The sequence below is a fragment of the Oncorhynchus clarkii genome, chromosome 2 (genome assembly GCF_045791955.1).
Source record: "Oncorhynchus clarkii lewisi isolate Uvic-CL-2024 chromosome 2, UVic_Ocla_1.0, whole genome shotgun sequence".
NCBI classification, from domain to species: domain Eukaryota; kingdom Metazoa; phylum Chordata; class Actinopteri; order Salmoniformes; family Salmonidae; genus Oncorhynchus; species Oncorhynchus clarkii.
The window spans coordinates 15,904,070-15,922,775 of NC_092148.1; the positions used below are offsets into that span (position 1 = coordinate 15,904,070).

Sequence of the window (18,706 nt, forward strand, 5' to 3'; positions counted from 1 at the left end):
TGTCAAAGACCCCAGTCGTAGACTGTTCTCTCTACTACCACATGGCAAGCAGTACCGGAGTGCCAAGTCTAGGACCAAAAGGCTCTCAACTGTTTTTACCCTCAAGCCATAAGACTCTTGAACAGGTAATCAAATGGCTACCCGGACTAGCTACTTTTATAGCCTCGCTACTGTATATAGCCTGTCTTTTTACTGTTGTCTTATTTCTTTACCTACCTATTGTTCACCTAATACCTTTTTTGCACTATTGGTTAGAGCCTGTAAATAAGCATTTCACTGTAAGGTCTACCTGTTGTATTCGGCACACGTGACAAATAAACTTTGATTTGATCTCACACACTCAACACAAGTATTTGTGTTGCTAAAAGAGAGAGAGCGACACACACACAGAGAGACACACCCAGTGAGACACACACAGAGAGAGAGAGAGAGAGAGAGAGAGACACACACACACACACACACACACACAGAGAGACATAGAGCGAAAGAGACACAGAAAGAGAGTCGAGAGAGACACACAGAGGCATACAGAGAGAGAGACACAGAGAGAGAGACACACAGAGAGAGAGAGAGAGAGACACACACAGAGACATACAGAGAGAGAGAGACACTCAGAGACACACATAGAGACACACAGAGAGAGACACTCAGAGACACACATAGAGACACACAGAGAGAGAGAGAGAGAGAGACACACAGAGACACACAGAGAGAGAGAGAGAGAGAGATACACAGGAAATACAGAGAGAGAGACACACTCAGAGACACACATAGAGACACACAGAGAGAGACACTCAGAGACTGGGAAGAGACAGGGACAGACATAGTTGTGACTTTTCCTGTGTCCTTGAGTGACATATTGCATGTGTAATTGGAGTGTAATGAACTTAAAGGGAATATAATATAATTGACTATTAGCATTTGAATGAATGAGGGAACAATCTTGCATATGTTCATAACTGCAATAGCTTTATTTTTCTTAAAAAATTAATGAAATTATAAAAAGTTGACATTATTCAACATTTAACAAGGTAAAAACAAACACATAAATATTTGAGTGTGAATGTTTGGTTATATTTCTCACCCTGCACTAAATAATAATAAATATGATGTTCTGGGCATATGCCCAGTTTAATTTCCATGTTTTACAGTGCAGTTCAGGGTATGACAGAATCACTCAAAACGTTTCAGAGGATCAAGGAGTGGTGTTGGTTTCAGCCATTTAGTTGGTGTTGGTGAAGGCCTGGTAGAGGGCTGTAAGCTGGGCCTTCAGGTCCTGGGCGTAGGGGTCCAGCTTGTCCTTCAGGTCCTCAGCATAGGGGGCTAAGCTCTTCTGCACCATCTGAGCTCTGGTGGTCAGCTGGCTCTGGAGGTTCTCGGCCAGGGGGGCCACACTCTTCTGGAAGTCCTGCAGGCGCAGGTCCACTTTCTGCTTCAGCTCATCTGTGTAGGGACCCAGCTGGGACTGCATCTCCTTCACACTCTGCTCCAGACTCCCCTTCAGTTCCTCACTCTTCTGAAGCAGGGTGGCCCTCAGGGCCTCAGAGTCCAGGGACTCTGCATAGGGGGCCAGATCCTGTTTCAGCTGCTCCACTCTCTGCTGAACTTGTGTCTTGATCTCCTCTGCATAGGGCTCCAGTTTCCCCTTGACGCTGCCCAGGTCCTGCTCCAGACGCTCTCTCAGCACCTCAGCCTCCTGGGTAATCTTGGTCATCAGGTCCTTGGCTGCAGGAGGAAGCTGCTCCTGCAGGGAGACTGCGTATTGGCTGGCCACGTCAGCACTCTCTGTGATACGGTCACTGCAGGAGAGGAGAGGGGTCTGGTCAAGTCAGGATTCTGCAATGCAGTGCCTTAGACCGCTGCACCACTCGGGTGACTAGTACTCTGAGAGGGCTTCCACTACAGACATTACAAACATGTTATGACAACTAGATCACAGGTCAAATGACTTACTTGACATCCTGTCCCAGCTGAGACTTCCTGATCATCTGGACGGTGTCGTCGGCAGTTTTTGTTGCCTTGGCGACATAGTCCCAGAAGGCATCTGTCAGCTGCTCCAACTGTGGCTTTGGCTCATCAGCATAGAACAGGTTAGCATGGCAACCTGTTGGAGCGTGGAAGTAGAGTTAGTTCCTGTGAAACTGGTCGTTTAACCTAACCTACTTTATGACCTTACACTGTTCAAGGAGCTTGAATTCGACTAAGTTTAAAATAATAATAATTCTAATAATCTTGTTGCATTCAAAGGTTTCAAAAAATGTTTTTACAGAGTAGTTATGGTTGTGGTAACATTAGATGTTACTTACCAGAGAGTATAGCAATTGCAAGCACCACAGACACCTTCATATTTGCGTTTCTCACTGAAACAGAAACATCATGAGTCAATTACACTTCAATTACATTTGAATCTTAGAACCCTAAAATCACATTTTCCCAACACCTTGTTTTGAATCTCAGCATTGGCCTCACCTGTTTTTTTCCTGGTGTATCTCTGTGTATTCAGTCTGTCTGTGTGTCTATCAGGCCAGTGCCATGCTGTATATATAGTCGAAACCAGTGCTGTAGATGTAAGCCCAAAGTCCAGGAGTCACTGCCATGTCACCTCTCTTCCTGCTTCTGCTACAACTCCTTGCTGGCTGTCATCACATGACTGTTCGCTTACTATATCGACATGCACATACACACACACATGCACACGCACACACAAATCACAATGACAATACATTATTTTGTTATGTTCATATTCATTCTCTGAGCCTGACAGACTGAACATAGACAGACCAGACTTGATTAACCTGGCTTTGATGGAACTTCAATATGTTTATTTTGGGAATCTCCCCCACCACCACCATGGTCTGTTTTATTGGTTATATTCTAATTAGACAACTGTGCATGGACCTTGACCCTTCTACTGAAAGCCTCATTCTAGAGAAAACTTACAGTCAGGGATGCAACTTTCACTGGGGACATATCCCCCCCACATTCTGAAATTGCATTTTTGTCACCCACAGTTTTATCATTGGAATGTGATACATAACTGCGTGCTTTAGTGCTTTAGGACCATGCGGACGTCTCCGAGCAGTTGGGTAGTCTGTTTGGAGTGTTTATCCAACTGGATAAAAAATATATAAATAATTTTCCAAAATATGGCCCCCCCACTTCTAAAACCAAAGATGCGCCCCTGCTTATGGTAATATTAATGGGTAAAGGTATTTCACTGCTGACGGCAACCTTAAACATGTCCACACCAAAGACACTTTCTAATCAGGTCAAGCAATGAGACCACAACCACATATAATACTAACTAGATTCTACGGATGCTGGCGTTAGTACATTTGACTTTTCAATTTAGTGCTTTTCGACAAGGATATGATTTCATTCTATGGGTGTACCACAGGGTTCAATTCTCGGGCCGACTATTTTCTCTGTATATATCATAATCATCTGCTCAATTATCACTCCAGTGTTAATCTGCTAAATTGTAATTACTTCGCTACTATGGCCTATTTATTGCCTTACCTCCTCACGCCATTTGCACACACTGTATATAAACTTTATTTTTTTATATTGTGTTATTGACTGTACGCTTGTTTATTCCATGTGTAACTCTGTGTTGTTGTTTGTGTTGCACTGCTTTGCTTTATCTTGGACAGGTCGCAGTTGTAAATGAGAACTTGTTCTCAACTAGCTTACCTGGTTAAATAAAGGTGAAATAAAAAATAAAAAATGTAAATAAAAAAATTCTAGACATCCTGGCGTTTGTTCAGCCATCAACAGTAGCATCTCAACGGTTGTGTCACCTCAACTGCCAACGCAAACCTATAGCGCAGTGTCAACCTTCACACATTTTAGTCATCACTGAGGTCAGAGGTTATTTGAGGTGTTGAACGTTTACATAGGGAATAGTAGATTCCAGGCAACTGCCTCTCCTTATTCTACTCTCTATAGAGTGGCACTGTGATGGTTTGTAATAAGGCACAGTGGGCAGATATGAGGTTTAGAACTCAACTCCTGACTTCACAGCTCCAGATTACCAGGATGTGACATCATGAATAACTCAAGTGATGTAGAATGAGTGCTTGGAACATTCTCAATCTGGCCATTCTCTGGGTAGACTGATCCACCTTTTTGACATGTTAATGTTGTTCCCAGACATTTCTTTGCGCAATAACTTGGGGGCGAGGTTATGACAAGGTAAACTACCTGTCACGCCCTGACCGTAGATTGCTTTGTATGTTTCTATTTTTTGTTTGTTCAGGGTGTGATGTGGGTGGGCATTCTATGTTTGTATGTCTAGGTTGTGTATTTCTATGTTTTGGCCGGGTATGGTTCTCAATCAGGGACAGCTGTCTTTCGTTGTCTCTGATTGAGAACCATACTTAGGTAGCCTGTTTTCCCACTGTTAGTTGTGGGTGGTTAATTTTCTGTTTAGTGTTGGTTGCACCTTGCAGAACTGTTTCGGCTATTCTTTTGTTATTTTGTATTCAGTGTTCAGTCAGTTAAGCTAATAAAGATGAACCCCGCTGCTTCTTCAAACGAAAGCCATGACACTACCAGTATAGCACAGTAACCCCACTATCCATTTCAACAAAATAACTACAGTAAGACAAAGGGGGAGCTTTACTTTGAAAAATGGAAGTCTACTGTAACATTTAATTGATTCCAAATAAGTTCCTAGACACCATACATTATCTACTAGCTATTGTGAAATCACATCTAATGAATGGACTGGGCCGGGGTCAAATGAACTTTGGTCAGACAACTGACACATGGAGGTGCTTGAACACATGACCTCACAGTGAAACTGAAAACTATATCATAGAATATATTCTGAGAGTCAATGCCAGCTGGCTGGACATCAAACTTAAACGGACTATAAATCAATACCATATCTGATCAGACTGTGATATCTCATGAAGTTTGGAAGGAAGGTGTTGTCTGGACAAAGTGCTATTTATGTCTGAGAAATGGCTGTGATTGGCTCAGAGAATGGCTGATTCGATCTGAGACTTTCTGTGTCATCAAGGAAAAATCCATGAAACGGACCTGTTGTGAACCAGATCCTCATTATCAGCATTGTAGAGTTGTAGCATCATATATAATGACCAAGATACATTATGGTTGAGAGAAAGGAATATGCTAGTGTATGTAAAAGTGCATAAGCCTCAATTCAACACAATACATCTACCCTCAGATGATATTAACAGTAACAGACCTGTATAGCTGCAAGGCAACAAGTGTCCTGCTGCACATGTATCACGACTGCATATCATTGAAAAACTATTGACAAGGGGATTGAATGGAGATGTGTTTATCAGCATGCAGTCCCAGGAGATTGGTCTTCACTGAGTATCTCTGACCACTATTTTATGTCCCAAACTCTGTTTGTGACACTTTACCCAGAGGTGATGATAACGCAGTGCTCTCCTGTGCATTCTGGGTCCAGGGGTTCATTGGGACAGGTCCAGGGTGAGTTGTCAGGACAGAACTGGGCTGGGTCAGGTAGACAGGTGCTGAGTGGTGCACTGCGGTCTGAGGGTTTATGATTTGGAGCACTGCTGACAGCGAGGCACTGGCTCCTGGACTTTGTGTTCCTTACTGTCTTGCTCACTATATATACAGGCCAGGACACGGCTGAAACTAGTCACTGCAGACTGGACTCAGAGATACACCAACACACTCATACACAAAGACGGTAAGCTGGATTCTACAAGTCCATGGTATTATTTGATAGCATTCCATTATGTTTTTTTTCTGGTGGATTACAATGCTTTAAGGGATTGTTGCTTTATTTCACAGAATCTGATTGAGAGTCATGAAGGTCCTTGTGGTGCTCGCACTGGCTGTATTCACTGGTGAGTGGGATACAAGAATATTTCAGATTATAAGTGAAATTTATAGAGCTGAAGTATTGCAACATAATACATTCCATCAATCTATCAAATTAATTTTGAGTCAATAGACAATAATAACAACCATAGCAGAGGGAGTATAATTTTCAAGTTACCTTAATGCCCCCAACAGGCTGCCATGCCTAACCAGTTGTTTCACAACAACTAACTCTTCTGCTACGCCCCAACAGGCTGCCACGCTAACCTGTTCTACACTGATGAGCCCAAGCCACAGCTGGAGCAGCTGACAGATGCCTTCTGGGACTACGTTGCCAAGGCAACGCAAACGGCAGATGACACCGTCCAGATGATCAGGAAGTCTCAGCTGGGACAGGATGTCAAGTAAGTTATGTGATCTGTGATGTAGTTGTTATAATGTGTCTATAGTCGAATCGCTCAGATTACTAGAATGGGGACCTGAACTGACCCCCTCTCCTCTCATCTCCTGCAGTGACCGCATCACAGAGAGCGCTGACGTGGCCAGCCAATACGCAGTCTCCCTGCAGGAGCAGCTTCCTCCTGCAGCCAAGGACCTGATGACCAAGATTACCCAGGAGGCTGAGGTGCTGAGAGAGCGTCTGGAGCAGGACCTGGGCAGCGTCAAGGGGAAACTGGAGCCCTACGCAGAGGAGATCAAGACACAAGTCCAGCAGAGAGTGGAGCAGCTGAAACAGGATCTGGCCCCCTATGCAGAGTCCCTGGACTCTGAGGCCCTGAGGGCCACCGTGCTTCAGAAGAGTGAGGAGCTGAAGGGGAGTCTGGAGCAGAGTGTGAAGGAGATGCAGTCCCAGCTGGGTCCCTACACAGATGAGCTGAAGCAGAAAGTGGACCTGCGCCTGCAGGACTTCCAGAAGAGTGTGGCCCCCCTGACCGAGAACCTCCAGAGCCAGCTGACCACCAGAGCTCAGATGGTGCAGAAGAGCTTAGCCCCCTATGCTGAGGACCTGAAGTTCAAGCTGGACCCCTACGCCCAGGACCTGAAGGCCCAGCTCACCGCCCTCTACCAGGCCTTCACCAACACCAACTAAATCACAAACACTTTCCTCCATCTGACTACTCTTGCCCTTTTGAAGACTGTATTCTCCCTTCAAAGTCTTAGAACATACCACCGTTGTCAATAGAATGAGGGAGAGTTTACAAAGATGAACTTGGTAATGCAGAACAGGCCCATTCTGTATTTTGAATGAACTGAATTGGCTCTGATGAGTCAATGACATCTTTGTATTTTGTTTGTTTGTTATCTGAAGGTTGGTCAGTGACTGTGCCATATTGGTGTTGTTAATTTATGGAAATAAAAAGCAAAACTAAACATAACTTAAATGTATTGTGTCTGATGTATCGTGTCTATGATGCTAATTTAAATATTTTAAGCTGCTTGCTTCCCCAAATTATTATGTGGTGACAAGAGTATGAGGTGGAAAGTCATATTGGGACATACAAATAGTACACAAACATTGTCCAATAAGACTGGTTGCATGTAGGACTACTGTACGCCGCTGATCCAGTCATCTCTCCTTAAAATACGCATATGCCCCTGCTAGTTAAAAAGAGGTACAAGTATAGCTTAATATACCATCAGAAAGAAGTGTGTATCACAGCATAAACAAATCTTGAAGATGTTTAAAGATTACATTTACGTTTTAGTCATTTAGCAGACGCTCTTATCCAGAGCGATTTACAATCAGTGCATTCATCTTAAAACAGCTAGGTGAGACAACCACAAATCTCTGTCATAGTAAGTACATTTCTTCTCATTAAAGTAGCTAAATATCTTACTCAAAGGGAGAATTAAATCTATTAGGATTATAGCCTGCAGTGTTTGTCTTCAAAGTGGGAGCCATAATTACAACCTCTGTGTTGTGAAAATGGTGTTGTTTGCTCTATAACCCGTGAGTTCATGTGCCTTGACACCGTGATATACAATCTAGGCCCAAGGCCGAGACAATAGAACACACAATGGCAGAATAAATTCAACCACACCTTTGTCTCATCACAAAACCGGAGAGCAACATCTGTCCGGTGTAGTCCACAAAACATATTACCTTAAACAAACAGTTGCATGACCTACAGCATGGTCAATGAAGTTAATATTTCTGACATTTTCAAACTACTGAACAACTATTGATTTAGAACACCGGAGAGTTACTGCAGGTCCCAAAGAAAACAGGAGCCTCCACTATTCCAGCACCATTTCAACTTCAACATGTCAACATCATCAAATCACCTATGCTTAATCTAATATAGTTACAACTAAAAGATACCAAAAACAATTTAGTCCAATCAACATAAGCTAAATATCATGTGGCTGTCCATGGTACTGATTTCTCTCTCTCTCTCTCTCTGTGTGTGTGTGGAAAAAGTAGAAAAAACATGTTGACACCCTACATGAAGAGAAACGCCAATGTCATCCTCCTCTCTTTCATGTTGATGAAACAGTCTATGACTATCATACAGTACACGCTTTAAGTTGTTGTTGTCCTAGGCTACTGGGCTAAAATGCTTGCTCGCTAGCCTAGCTTCCTTTCATGGGCAACGATTAGCCAGTTAGTTAACATTAGCCTACTACATCTCTTGAGTGGTGCAGCTGTCATCTCCTGAGTGGCGCAGTGGCCTAAGGCACTGCATCTCAATGTGAGATGTCACGACAGTCCCTGGTTCGATTCCAGGCTGTATCACATCTGGCTGTGACTGGGAGTCCAATAGGGCGGTGCACAAGCCGTCATTGTAAATAAGAATTTGTTCTTAACTGACTTGACTCGTTAAATGAAGGTTAAACTTTTTATTTTTTATTAAAACATCTACTGTAGCTACATATTGAACTTCCCCCCTCTGAGGCCAGGGGCACAATGTATAAATTAACATTTGGATCCAAATCCCTATCTCCATCCATGGCTAATTTTGGATAAGGACACCGGAGGACAACAACACAATGAGATGCAACAATTCAAGTTTTTTGTTTATTTTGATGTGATGTGGTTGGTGTGAATCCAAATCCAAACTGGCTTCAATAAACACTTTTTTTGGTGCACCAGGACCATTCACAGTTGAGTTCACTCAGTTTAGCTCAAAATATATAAATGATTGTATATGTTTTATTGGTACATTTTGGGGGGAAGCCTGGCTTCCCTTGGCATCCATGAATACACACCACTGGCTTGCTTTTTCCTTCAACACAGTTTTAGAATGAATGCCATCTAGTGGCAGTTCATTGTCAATTCAGGGAATTATAAAGCCCTGTGCAATGATGGTAATTCACTGACCTCTTCACGGAAATCAGAAAATAACCATATATGCAATGACCTGACAAACAGTCATGTACAGCTCTCTCTACCCCCCCCCCCCTCTCCCTCTCTCTCTCTGAATTACTTGTAAAAACAACACAGTCCTGTAACACTATCTGAAATCCTATCACACCCCACAATCCCAAACCCCCTCCAGAGGTGGGTATGGAGCATGTTCAGAGCTGTCTCTGCATGTCTGATGATGTACCTGTATCACCCATCCTCCCTCTCTCACCCTCCGGCTCTGCCAGGGCTCTCCCATGCTGCCTCACCCAGAGGTAAACAAAATTCCTTGGCTCTGCCCCAAACTGCCACTGGCACCAGTAACCGTTAACCCTGCTGGGTTAGCCATGAACTTCTTTTGTTCAACATCATTACACTATCAACCTAATATAAATTACCAGTAAAACGCTTTCTACTGGCCAAACTGTTAACGCTCCAAACACTGTTAGACAAGCATATTATTTGTTTACTGTTACCTGCATTGGATAGCAGAACGTATGTCCATAAAACAACTCTGTGAGAACAGGGAACATGACAACTCAACATAAACCAAAAGTGGATGTTGATTTAGATCTTTGCCTGGTAGTAAGACTGTAAAACAAATCTCTGAGATCTGCCTTATGCCACAGGGGTTCTGTAATGATAGACTAAATAAATGGCCTACATCTAAGCCTATAATGAACTGGCAAAAGGTCAATAGATAAGAACAAGAGACAAGAGACAAGTACGGAAATGGTCCTTACAGTGTTCCTTATGTTCCTTGGAGCAGCATTTTTACATAGCGAACAGTGTTTGATTTATGGTCCTTGTTGTTTGCTAGTAAACGAACACTGTATTTCTATGTAAAAAGGGCATTGGAGGTGAGGTCAACCTATTGTTCGGTGCAAGTTACCACCAGTCAGCTACGTAAGCAAAATCAGTGAGTCAGAAGCAGATGACTGACCACACACACACAGATAATGGAATCAAACCTAGTTCCAAACTGGACCCAGCTGAGCGCCCTTTGGCCCAGGCACAGCCAGTTGTGGTGACATCACAGACTCATGTGAAGTTAGAGGTGAGAGGTCTCACTCTGACCAGAGGTGACCAACTAACCACAGACCACAGTCCTCCAGCTCCCGTCACACCAGTCCTGACTCCAAGATGAGCTGGCTGGGGTTATGAGAGTTCACTGCTAACCGACAACCTCTCACACACTGCCCTGGTAGACGCATATTACCACATCACCCATCCTTACAATGAGAGGGAACAAAGAAGTATATATTTTTAGGACAAGAGGAAGTGTCTTCTGTTACAGAACTCTGTAGAAGTCGGTCGGTCTGTCTGTCTACAGCTAGTTACGCCGTACCATCATTCTTCTTATTCTCTCTTTCACTTCTCTCTCGTTCTCTCTCCCTGTTTCTATGACCCCAATGTTCATGCCTTGAAAGCCATTACAAAAGCTCTACTGCACTACTCTTCATAACAGCTGTGCTGCTATCCCTGTCCCTCGTGGTCCCAGTTTTAATAGGACATGTCTGTCTGTCCCAGCAGGGAGAGCAGCAGTGGATATTGAGTTCAGCTCAGGCTGAGACATTTAAATACAAAGAGTGAACCAAATTACAATCAAATCAAAGTGTATTTGTCACATGCTTCATAAACAACAGGTGTTGTCTAACAGTGAAATGCTTATGGGCCTTTCCCAACAATGCAGAGATAAAAAAATTTTTGAAAACATTATAGAAAAATAATAACACAAGGAATAAATATGAGTAAGGAGTAAGGATGAGTAAGGATGTGCAAGGGTAGCAGGTAATTAAGGTAGATATGTACAGTGCCTTGCGAAAGTATTCGGCCCCCTTGAACTTTGCGACCTTTTGCCACATTTCAGGCTTCAAACATAAAGATATAAAACTGTATTTCTTTGTGAAGAATCAACAACAAGTGGGACACAATCATGAAGTGGAACGACATTTATTGGATATTTCAAACTTTTTTAACAAATCAAAAACTGAAAAATTGGGCGTGCAAAATTATTCAGCCCCTTTACTTTCAGTGCAGCAAACTCTCTCCAGAAGTTCAGTGAGGATCTCTGAATGATCCAATGTTGACCTAAATGACTAATGATGATAAATACAATCCACCTGTGTGTAATCAAGTCTCCGTATAAATGCACCTGCACTGGGATAGTCTCAGAGGTCCGTTAAAAGCGCAGAGAGCATCATGAAGAACAAGGAGCACACCAGGCAGGTCCGAGATACTGTTGTGAAGAAGTTTAAAGCCGGATTTGGATACAAAAAGATTTCCCAAGCGTTAAACATCTCAAGGAGCACTGTGCAAGCGATAATATTGAAATGGAAGGAGTATCAGACCACTGCAAATCTACCAAGACCTGGCCGTCCCTCTAAACTTTCAGCTCATACAAGGAGAAGACTGATCAGAGATGCAGCCAAGAGGCCCATGATCACTCTGGATGAACTGCAGAGATCTACAGCTGAGGTGGGAGACTCTGTCCATAGGACAACAATCAGTCGTATATTGCACAAATCTGGCCTTTATGGAAGAGTGGCAAGAAGAAAGCCATTTCTTAAAGATATCCATAAAAAGTGTCGTTTAAAGTTTGCCACAAGCCACCTGGGAGACACACCAAACATGTGGAAGAAGGTGCTCTGGTCAGATGAAACCAAAATTGAACTTTTTGGCAACAATGCAAAACGTTATGTTTGGCGTAAAAGCAACACAGCTCATCACCCTGAACACACCATCCCCACTGTCAAACATGGTGGTGGCAGCATCATGGTTTGGGCCTGCTTTTCTTCAGCAGGGACAGGGAAGATGGTTAAAATTGATGGGAAGATGGATGGAGCCAAACACAGGACCATTCTGGAAGAAAACCTGATGGAGTCTGCAAAAGACCTGAGACTGGGACGGAGATTTGTCTTCCAACAAGACAATGATCCAAAACATAAAGCAAAATCTACAATGGAATGGTTCAAAAATAAACATATCCAGGTGTTAGAATGGCCAAGTCAAAGTCCAGACCTGAATCCAATCGAGAATCTGTGGAAAGAACTGAAAACTGCTGTTCACAAATGCTCTCCATCCAACCTCACTGAGCTCGAGCTGTTTTGCAAGGAGGAATGGGAAAAAATGTCAGTCTCTCGATGTGCAAAACTGATAGAGACATACCCCAAGCAGCTGTAATCGCAGCAAAAAGTGACGCTACAAAGTATTAACTTAAGGGGGCTGAATAATTTTGCACGCCCAATTTTTCAGTTTTTGATTTGTTAAAAAACGTTTGAAATATCCAATAAATGTCGTTCCACTTCATGATTGTGTCCCACTTGTTGTTGATTCTTCACAAAAAAATACAGTTTTATATCTTTATGTTTGAAGCCTGAAATGTGGCAAAAGGTCGCAAAGTTCAAGGGGGCCGAATACTTTCGCAAGGCACTGTACATATAGGTAGGGATTAAGTTAGTCAACAGGACATATAATAAACAGTAGCAGCAGCGTATGTGATTTGTCAAAAGAGTTCAATGCAGATAGTCTGGGTAGCTATTTGGTTAACTATTTTACTATTTAGCAGAGAGAACAGTCTATGATTTGGGTAGCTGGAGTCTTTGACAATTTCTAGGGTCTTTCTCTGACACCGCCTGGTTTAGAGGTCCTGGATGGCAGGGAGATCGGCCCCAATGATATACTGGGGCGTCCGCACTACCCTCTGTATCTCCTTGGGGTCAGATGCCAAGCAGTTGCCATATCAAGCGGTGATGCAGCCAGTCAAGATGCTCTCAATGGTGCAGCTGTAGAACTTTTTGAGGATCTGAGGGCCCATGCCAAATCTTTTCAGCCTTGTGAAGGGGGAAAGGCTTTCTTTACAACTGTCTTGGTGTGTGTGGACCATGATAATTCCTTAGTGATGTGGACACCGAGGAACTAGAAGCTCTCAACCCGCTCCACTACGGCTCTGTCGATGTGGATGGGGGCTTGCTCGGCCCTCCATTTCATGTAGTCCACGCTCAGCTACTTTGTCTTTCTGGCATTGAGGAAGAGGTTGTTGTCCTGGCACCACAATGCCAGGTCACTGACCTCCTCCCTACAGGCTGTCTTATTGTCGTCGGTGATCAGGTCAACCACTGCTGTGTCGTCAGCAAACGTAATGATGGTGTTGGAGTAGTGCATGGCAATGTAGTCATGGGTGAACAGGGAGAACAGGAGGGGACTAAGCCCGCACCCCTGAGGAGCCCCCGTGTTGAGGGTCAGCATGGCAGATGTGATGTTGCCTACACTCACCACATGGCGACGGCCCATCAGGAAGTCCATTTTCCAAATCAAGTTACAATCGAGATTGTGTCATCTGTGGATCTGTTGGGGCGGTATGAAAATTGGAGTGGGTCCAGGGTGTCTGGGATTATGGTGTTGATGTGAGCCATGACCAGCTTTTCAAATCATTTCATGGCTTACAGAAGTGAGTGCTACTGGGCAATAGACAGTTAGACAGGTTACCTTGGCATTCTTGGGCACAGGGACTATGGTAGTCTGCCTGAAACGTGTAGGTATTAGATAATGGGTCAGAGAGAGGTTAAAAATGTCAGTGACGATACATGCCAGCTGTTCAGCGCATACTCTGAGTACATGTCCTGATAATTCGTCTGACCCCGCGGCCTTGTAAATGTTAACCTGTTTACAGTTTTTCTCAGTCGCTTTGGTGCATTTCTTAGATCAAAAGTGCAATTCTTGATACTACTTGTACAAATTCCAAATCATCTAGTCACTTGTGCACATCATTAAAGCAATTTCTTATTCCTTTGAACAAATTGCAATTGATAATGTACAAGTGTCAGCTATTTTCCACATGATCAATTGCTCATGTCATGTTGATCAAAATATAGTAGATGGTTCTCTGTTGAATAGTCTTACCCCTCAAAACATCTAGGCATTAGTTCCTTGCATAAGCCATTACATGCAAAATTGTTGAACTATTTGTCATAAACTGTCAATCATAGTTTTACACATTTCTATTAGACCTTTTGTACAAATACGTGAATTGATGAATCGTGCAGGTGAAATTGACCCTCACTCATGAAGGAATGTAAAGTGTTAGTTCAACCAACAATCAACCAGTTGTCTAAATTGCTCAAAGGTGCATCTCATGAAGAATCAATTGGCAAGCATACAGTGCCTTGCGAAAGTATTCGGCCCCCTTGAACTTTGCGACCTTTTGCCACATTTCAGGCTTCAAACATAAAGATATAAAACTGTATTTTTTTGTGAAGAATCAACAACAAGTGGGACACAATCATGAAGTGGAACGACATTTATTGAATATTTCAAACTGTTTTAACAAATCAAAAACTGAAAAATTGGGCGTGCAAAATGATTCAGCCCCCTTAAGTTAATACTTTGTAGCGCCACTTTTTGCTGCGATTACAGCTGCTTGGGGTATGTCTCTATCAGTTTTGCACATCGAGAGACTGACATTTTTTCCCATTCCTCCTTGCAAAACAGCTCGAGCTCAGTGAGGTTGGATGGAGAGTATTTGTGAACAGCAGTTTTCAGTTCTTTCCACAGATTCTCGATTGGATTCAGGTCTGGACTTTGACTTGGCCATTCTAACACCTGGATATTGTAACGGTTTTCCGTATGAGAAGGAGAGTCGGACCAAAATGCAGCGTGATTATTGCAATCCATGTTTAATGAAGAAACAAACTAAACACAAACACTACCAAAACAATAAACTTAACGAAAACCGAAACAGCCTAAACTTGTGTAACCTAACACAGAACAATGATATCAGGACACTAAGGACAATCACCCACAAACACACAGTGAAACCCAGGCTACCTAAATATGGTTCCCAATCAGAGACAATGACTAACACCTGCCTCTGATTGAGAACCATATCAGGCCAGACATAGAAATAGACAAACAAGACATCCAACATAGAATGCCCACCCAGTTCACGTCCTGACCAACACTAAAACAAGGAAAACACACACGAACGATGGTCAGAACGTGACAGTACCCCCCCTCCAAGGTGCGGACTCCGAACGCACAACTTAAACCTATAGGTAGAGGGTGTGGGTGGGCATCTGTCCGCGGTGGCGGCTCTGGCGCTGGACGTGGACCCCACTCCATAATAGTCTTTGTCCACCTCCTTAGCGTCCCTAGATAGGTGACCCTCCTAAGAGACAGCTCGGGACAGAGGGGAAGCTCGGAACAGAAGGACAGCTCGGGACAGAGGTAGCTCGGGACTGATGGGTAGCTCAACACTGAGAGGAAGCTCAGCACTGAGAGGAAGCTCAGGCAGGTGGTTGGATCCGGCAGATCCTGGCTGGCTGGCGGTTCTGGAAGATCCTGGCTGACTGGCGGATCCGGAAGATCCTGGCTGACTGGCGGATCCGGAAGAGTCTGGTCGACTGGCGGATCCGGAAGAGTCTGGTCGACTGGCGGATCCGGAAGAGTCTGGTCGACTGGCGGATCCGGAAGAGTCTGGTCGACTGGCGGATCCGGAAGAGTCTGGTCGACTGGCAGATCTGGAAGAGTCTGGTCGACTGGCAGATCTGGAAGAGTCTGGTCGACTGGCAGATCTGGAAGAGTCTGGTCGACTGGCAGATCTGGAAGATTCTGGTCGACTGGCAGATCTGGAAGATTCTGGTCGACTGGCAGATCTGGAAGAGTCTGGTCGACTGGCAGATCTGGAAGAGTCTGGTCGACTGGCAGATCTGGAAGAGTCCGGTCGACTGGCAGATCTGGAAGAGTCCGGTCGACTGGCAGATCTGGAAGAGTCCGGTCGACTGGCAGCTCTGGCTGCTCCATGCTGACTGGCTGCTCCATGATGACTGGCAGCTCTGGCTGCTCCATGCTGACTGGCTGCTCCATGCTGACTGGCAGCTCTGGCTGCTCCATGCTGACTGGCTGCTCCATGCTGACTGGCAGCTCTGGCTGCTCCATGCTGACTGGCTGCTCTGGCTGCTCCATGCTGACTGGCTGCTCCATGCTGACTGGCTGCTCTGGCTGCTCCATGCTGACTGGCGGCCCTGGCTGCTCCATGCTGACTGGCGGCCCTGGCTGCTCCATGCTGACTGGCGGCCCTGGCTGCTCCATGCTGACTGGCGGCCCTGGCTGCTCCATACTGACTGGCGGCCCTGGCTGCTCCATGCTAACTGGCAGCTCTGGCGGCTCCTTGCAGACTGGCAGCTCTGGCGGCTCCTTGCAGACTGGCAGCTTTGGCGGCATCCTGCAGACAGGCAGCTCTGGCGGCTCCTTGCAGACTGGCAGCTCCTTGCAGACTGGCAGCTCTATGCAGACTGGCAGCTCCTTGCAGACTGGCAGCTCCTTGCAGACTGGCAGCTCCTTGCAGACTGGCAGCTCTATGCAGACTGGCAGCTCCTTGCAGACTGGCAGCTCTATGCAGACTGGCAGTTCTGAACAGGCGGGAGACTCCGGCAGCGCTGTAGAGAAGGAAGGCTCTAACAGCGCTAAACAGGCGGGAGACTCCGACAGCGCTGGAGAGGAGGAGGGTTCCGACAGCGCTGGACAGGCGAGGCGCACTGTAGGCCTGATGCGTGGTGCTGGCACTGGTGGTACTGGGCCGAGGACACGCACAGGAAGCCTGGTGCGGGGAGCTGCTACCGGAGGGCTGGGGTGTGGAGGTGGTACTGGAAAGACCGGACCGTGCAGGCGCACTGGAGCTCTTGAGCACCGAGCCTGCCCAACCTTACCTGGTTGAATGCTCACGGTCGCCCTGCCAGTGCGGCGTGGTGGAATAGCCCGCACTGGGCTATGCAGGCGAACCGGAGACACCGAGCGCAAGGCTGGTGCCATGTAAGCCGGCCCAAGGAGACGCACTGGGGACCAGATGCGTAGAGCCGGCTTCATGGCATTAGGCTCGACGCTCAATCTAGCCCGGCCGACACGCGGAGCTGGAATATACCGCACCGGGCTATGCACCCGCACTGGAGACACCGTGCGCACCACTGCATAACACGGTGCCTGTCCGGTCTCTCTAGCCCCCCGGTAAGCACAGGGAGTCTGCCCAGGTCTCCTACCTGGCGTAGCCATACTCCCTGTTAGCCCCCCCCCAATAAATTTTTGGGGCTGCCTCTCCGGCTTCCATCCGCTACGTCGTGCTGCCTCCTCATATCTGCGCCTCTCAGCTTTCGCCGCCTCCAGTTCTTCTTTGGGGCGGCGATATTCTCCTGGCTGAGCCCAGGGTCCTCTTCCTTCTAATTCGTCCTCCCATGTCCATACCTCCTCTTTGGGCTGCTCCTGTTGCCTCTTCTCCTGCTGCACCTTTAGGCGGCTACACTCCCCTGGTTTAGCCCAGGGTCCTCTCCCGTCGAGGATTTCCTCCCATGTCCAGAAATCCTTATTGCGCATCTCCTCGCGCTGCTCCTGCCTGTTGACACGCTGCTTGGTCCTTTTGTGGTGGGTGATTCTGTAACGGTTTTCCGTATGAGAAGGAGAGTCGGACCAAAATGCAGCGTGATTATTGCAATCCATGTTTAATGAAGAAACAAACTAAACACAAACACTACCAAAACAATAAACTTAATGAAAACCGAAACAGCCTAAACTTGTGTAACCTAACACAGAACAATGATATCAGGACACTAAGGACAATCACCCACAAACACACAGTGAAACCCAGGCTACCTAAATATGGTTCCCAATCAGAGACAATGACTAACACCTGCCTCTGATTGAGAACCATATCAGGCCAGACATAGAAATAGACAAACAAGACATCCAACATAGAATGCCCACCCAGTTCACGTCCTGACCAACACTAAAACAAGGAAAACACACACGAACGATGGTCAGAACGTGACAGATATGTTTATTTTTGAACCATTCCATTGTAGATTTTGCTTTATGTTTTGGATCATTGTCTTGTTGGAAGACAAATCTCCGTCCCAGTCTCAGGTCTTTTGCAGACTCCATCAGGTTTTCTTCCAGAATGGTCCAGTATTTGGCTCTATCCATCTTCCCATCAATTTTAACCATCTTCCCTGTCCCTGCTGAAGAAAAGCAGGCCCAAACCATGATGCTGCCACCACCATGTTTGACAGTGGGGATGGTGTGTTCAGGGTGATGAGCTGTGTTGCTTTTACGCCAAACATAACGTTTTGCATTGTTGCCAAAAAGTTCCATTTTGGTTTCATCTGACCAGAGCACCTTCTTCCACATGTTTGGTGTGTCTCCCAGGTGGCTTGTGGCAAACTTTAAACAACACTTTTTATGGATATCTTTAAGAAATGGCTTTCTTCTTGCCACTCTTCCATAAAGGCCAGATTTGTGCAATATACGACTGATTATTGTCCTATGGACAGAGTCTCCCACCTCAGCTGTAGATCTCTGCAGTTCATCCAGAGTGATCATGGGCCTCTTGGCTGCATCTCTGATCAGTCTTCTCCTTGTATGAGCTGAAAGTTTAGAGGGACGGCCAGGTCTTGGTAGATTTGCAGTGGTCTGATACTCCTTCCATTTCAATATTATCGCTTGCACAGTGCTCCTTGGGATGTTTAAAGCTTGGGAAATCTTTTT

The 18,706-nt window shown here is 45.4% G+C and overlaps 2 protein-coding genes across 2 annotated transcripts; one reads left to right on the forward strand and one right to left on the reverse strand.

Annotated features, from left to right (window-relative positions):
- Positions 1-950: 950 nt before the first annotated feature.
- Positions 951-2,543, reverse strand: LOC139422747 (apolipoprotein A-IV-like). Its single transcript, XM_071174071.1, has 4 exons — positions 2,470-2,543; positions 2,307-2,360; positions 1,954-2,104; positions 951-1,799 (listed from the first exon to the last, which is right to left on the reverse strand). The coding sequence occupies exons 2-4, from the start codon at positions 2,344-2,346 to the stop codon at positions 1,223-1,225; spliced, it is 768 nt and encodes a 255-aa protein (XP_071030172.1). The 5' UTR covers positions 2,347-2,360; positions 2,470-2,543; the 3' UTR covers positions 951-1,222.
- Positions 2,544-5,617: 3,074 nt separating this feature from the next.
- LOC139379958 (apolipoprotein A-IV-like) lies at positions 5,618-7,205 on the forward strand. The gene is made up of 4 exons (XM_071122510.1): positions 5,618-5,695; positions 5,800-5,855; positions 6,083-6,233; positions 6,343-7,205. The coding sequence occupies exons 2-4, from the start codon at positions 5,816-5,818 to the stop codon at positions 6,917-6,919; spliced, it is 768 nt and encodes a 255-aa protein (XP_070978611.1). The 5' UTR covers positions 5,618-5,695; positions 5,800-5,815; the 3' UTR covers positions 6,920-7,205.
- Positions 7,206-18,706: the final 11,501 nt, after the last annotated feature.

Excerpts from the sequence above, each read along its gene's own strand:
- LOC139422747 (XM_071174071.1), bottom strand. The coding sequence starts at position 2,346 with ATGAAGGTGTCTGTGGTGCTTGCAATTGCTATACTCTCTG. Across the intron at positions 2,105-2,306 it reads TGCAATTGCTATACTCTCTG|GTTGCCATGCTAACCTGTTC; the intron begins GTAAGTAACATC and ends ACGCTCCAACAG. Across the intron at positions 1,800-1,953 it reads CAGCTGGGACAGGATGTCAA|TGACCGTATCACAGAGAGTG; the intron begins GTAAGTCATTTG and ends CCTCTCCTGCAG.
- LOC139379958 (XM_071122510.1), top strand. The coding sequence starts at position 5,816 with ATGAAGGTCCTTGTGGTGCTCGCACTGGCTGTATTCACTG. Across the intron at positions 5,856-6,082 it reads CGCACTGGCTGTATTCACTG|GCTGCCACGCTAACCTGTTC; the intron begins GTGAGTGGGATA and ends ACGCCCCAACAG. Across the intron at positions 6,234-6,342 it reads CAGCTGGGACAGGATGTCAA|TGACCGCATCACAGAGAGCG; the intron begins GTAAGTTATGTG and ends CATCTCCTGCAG.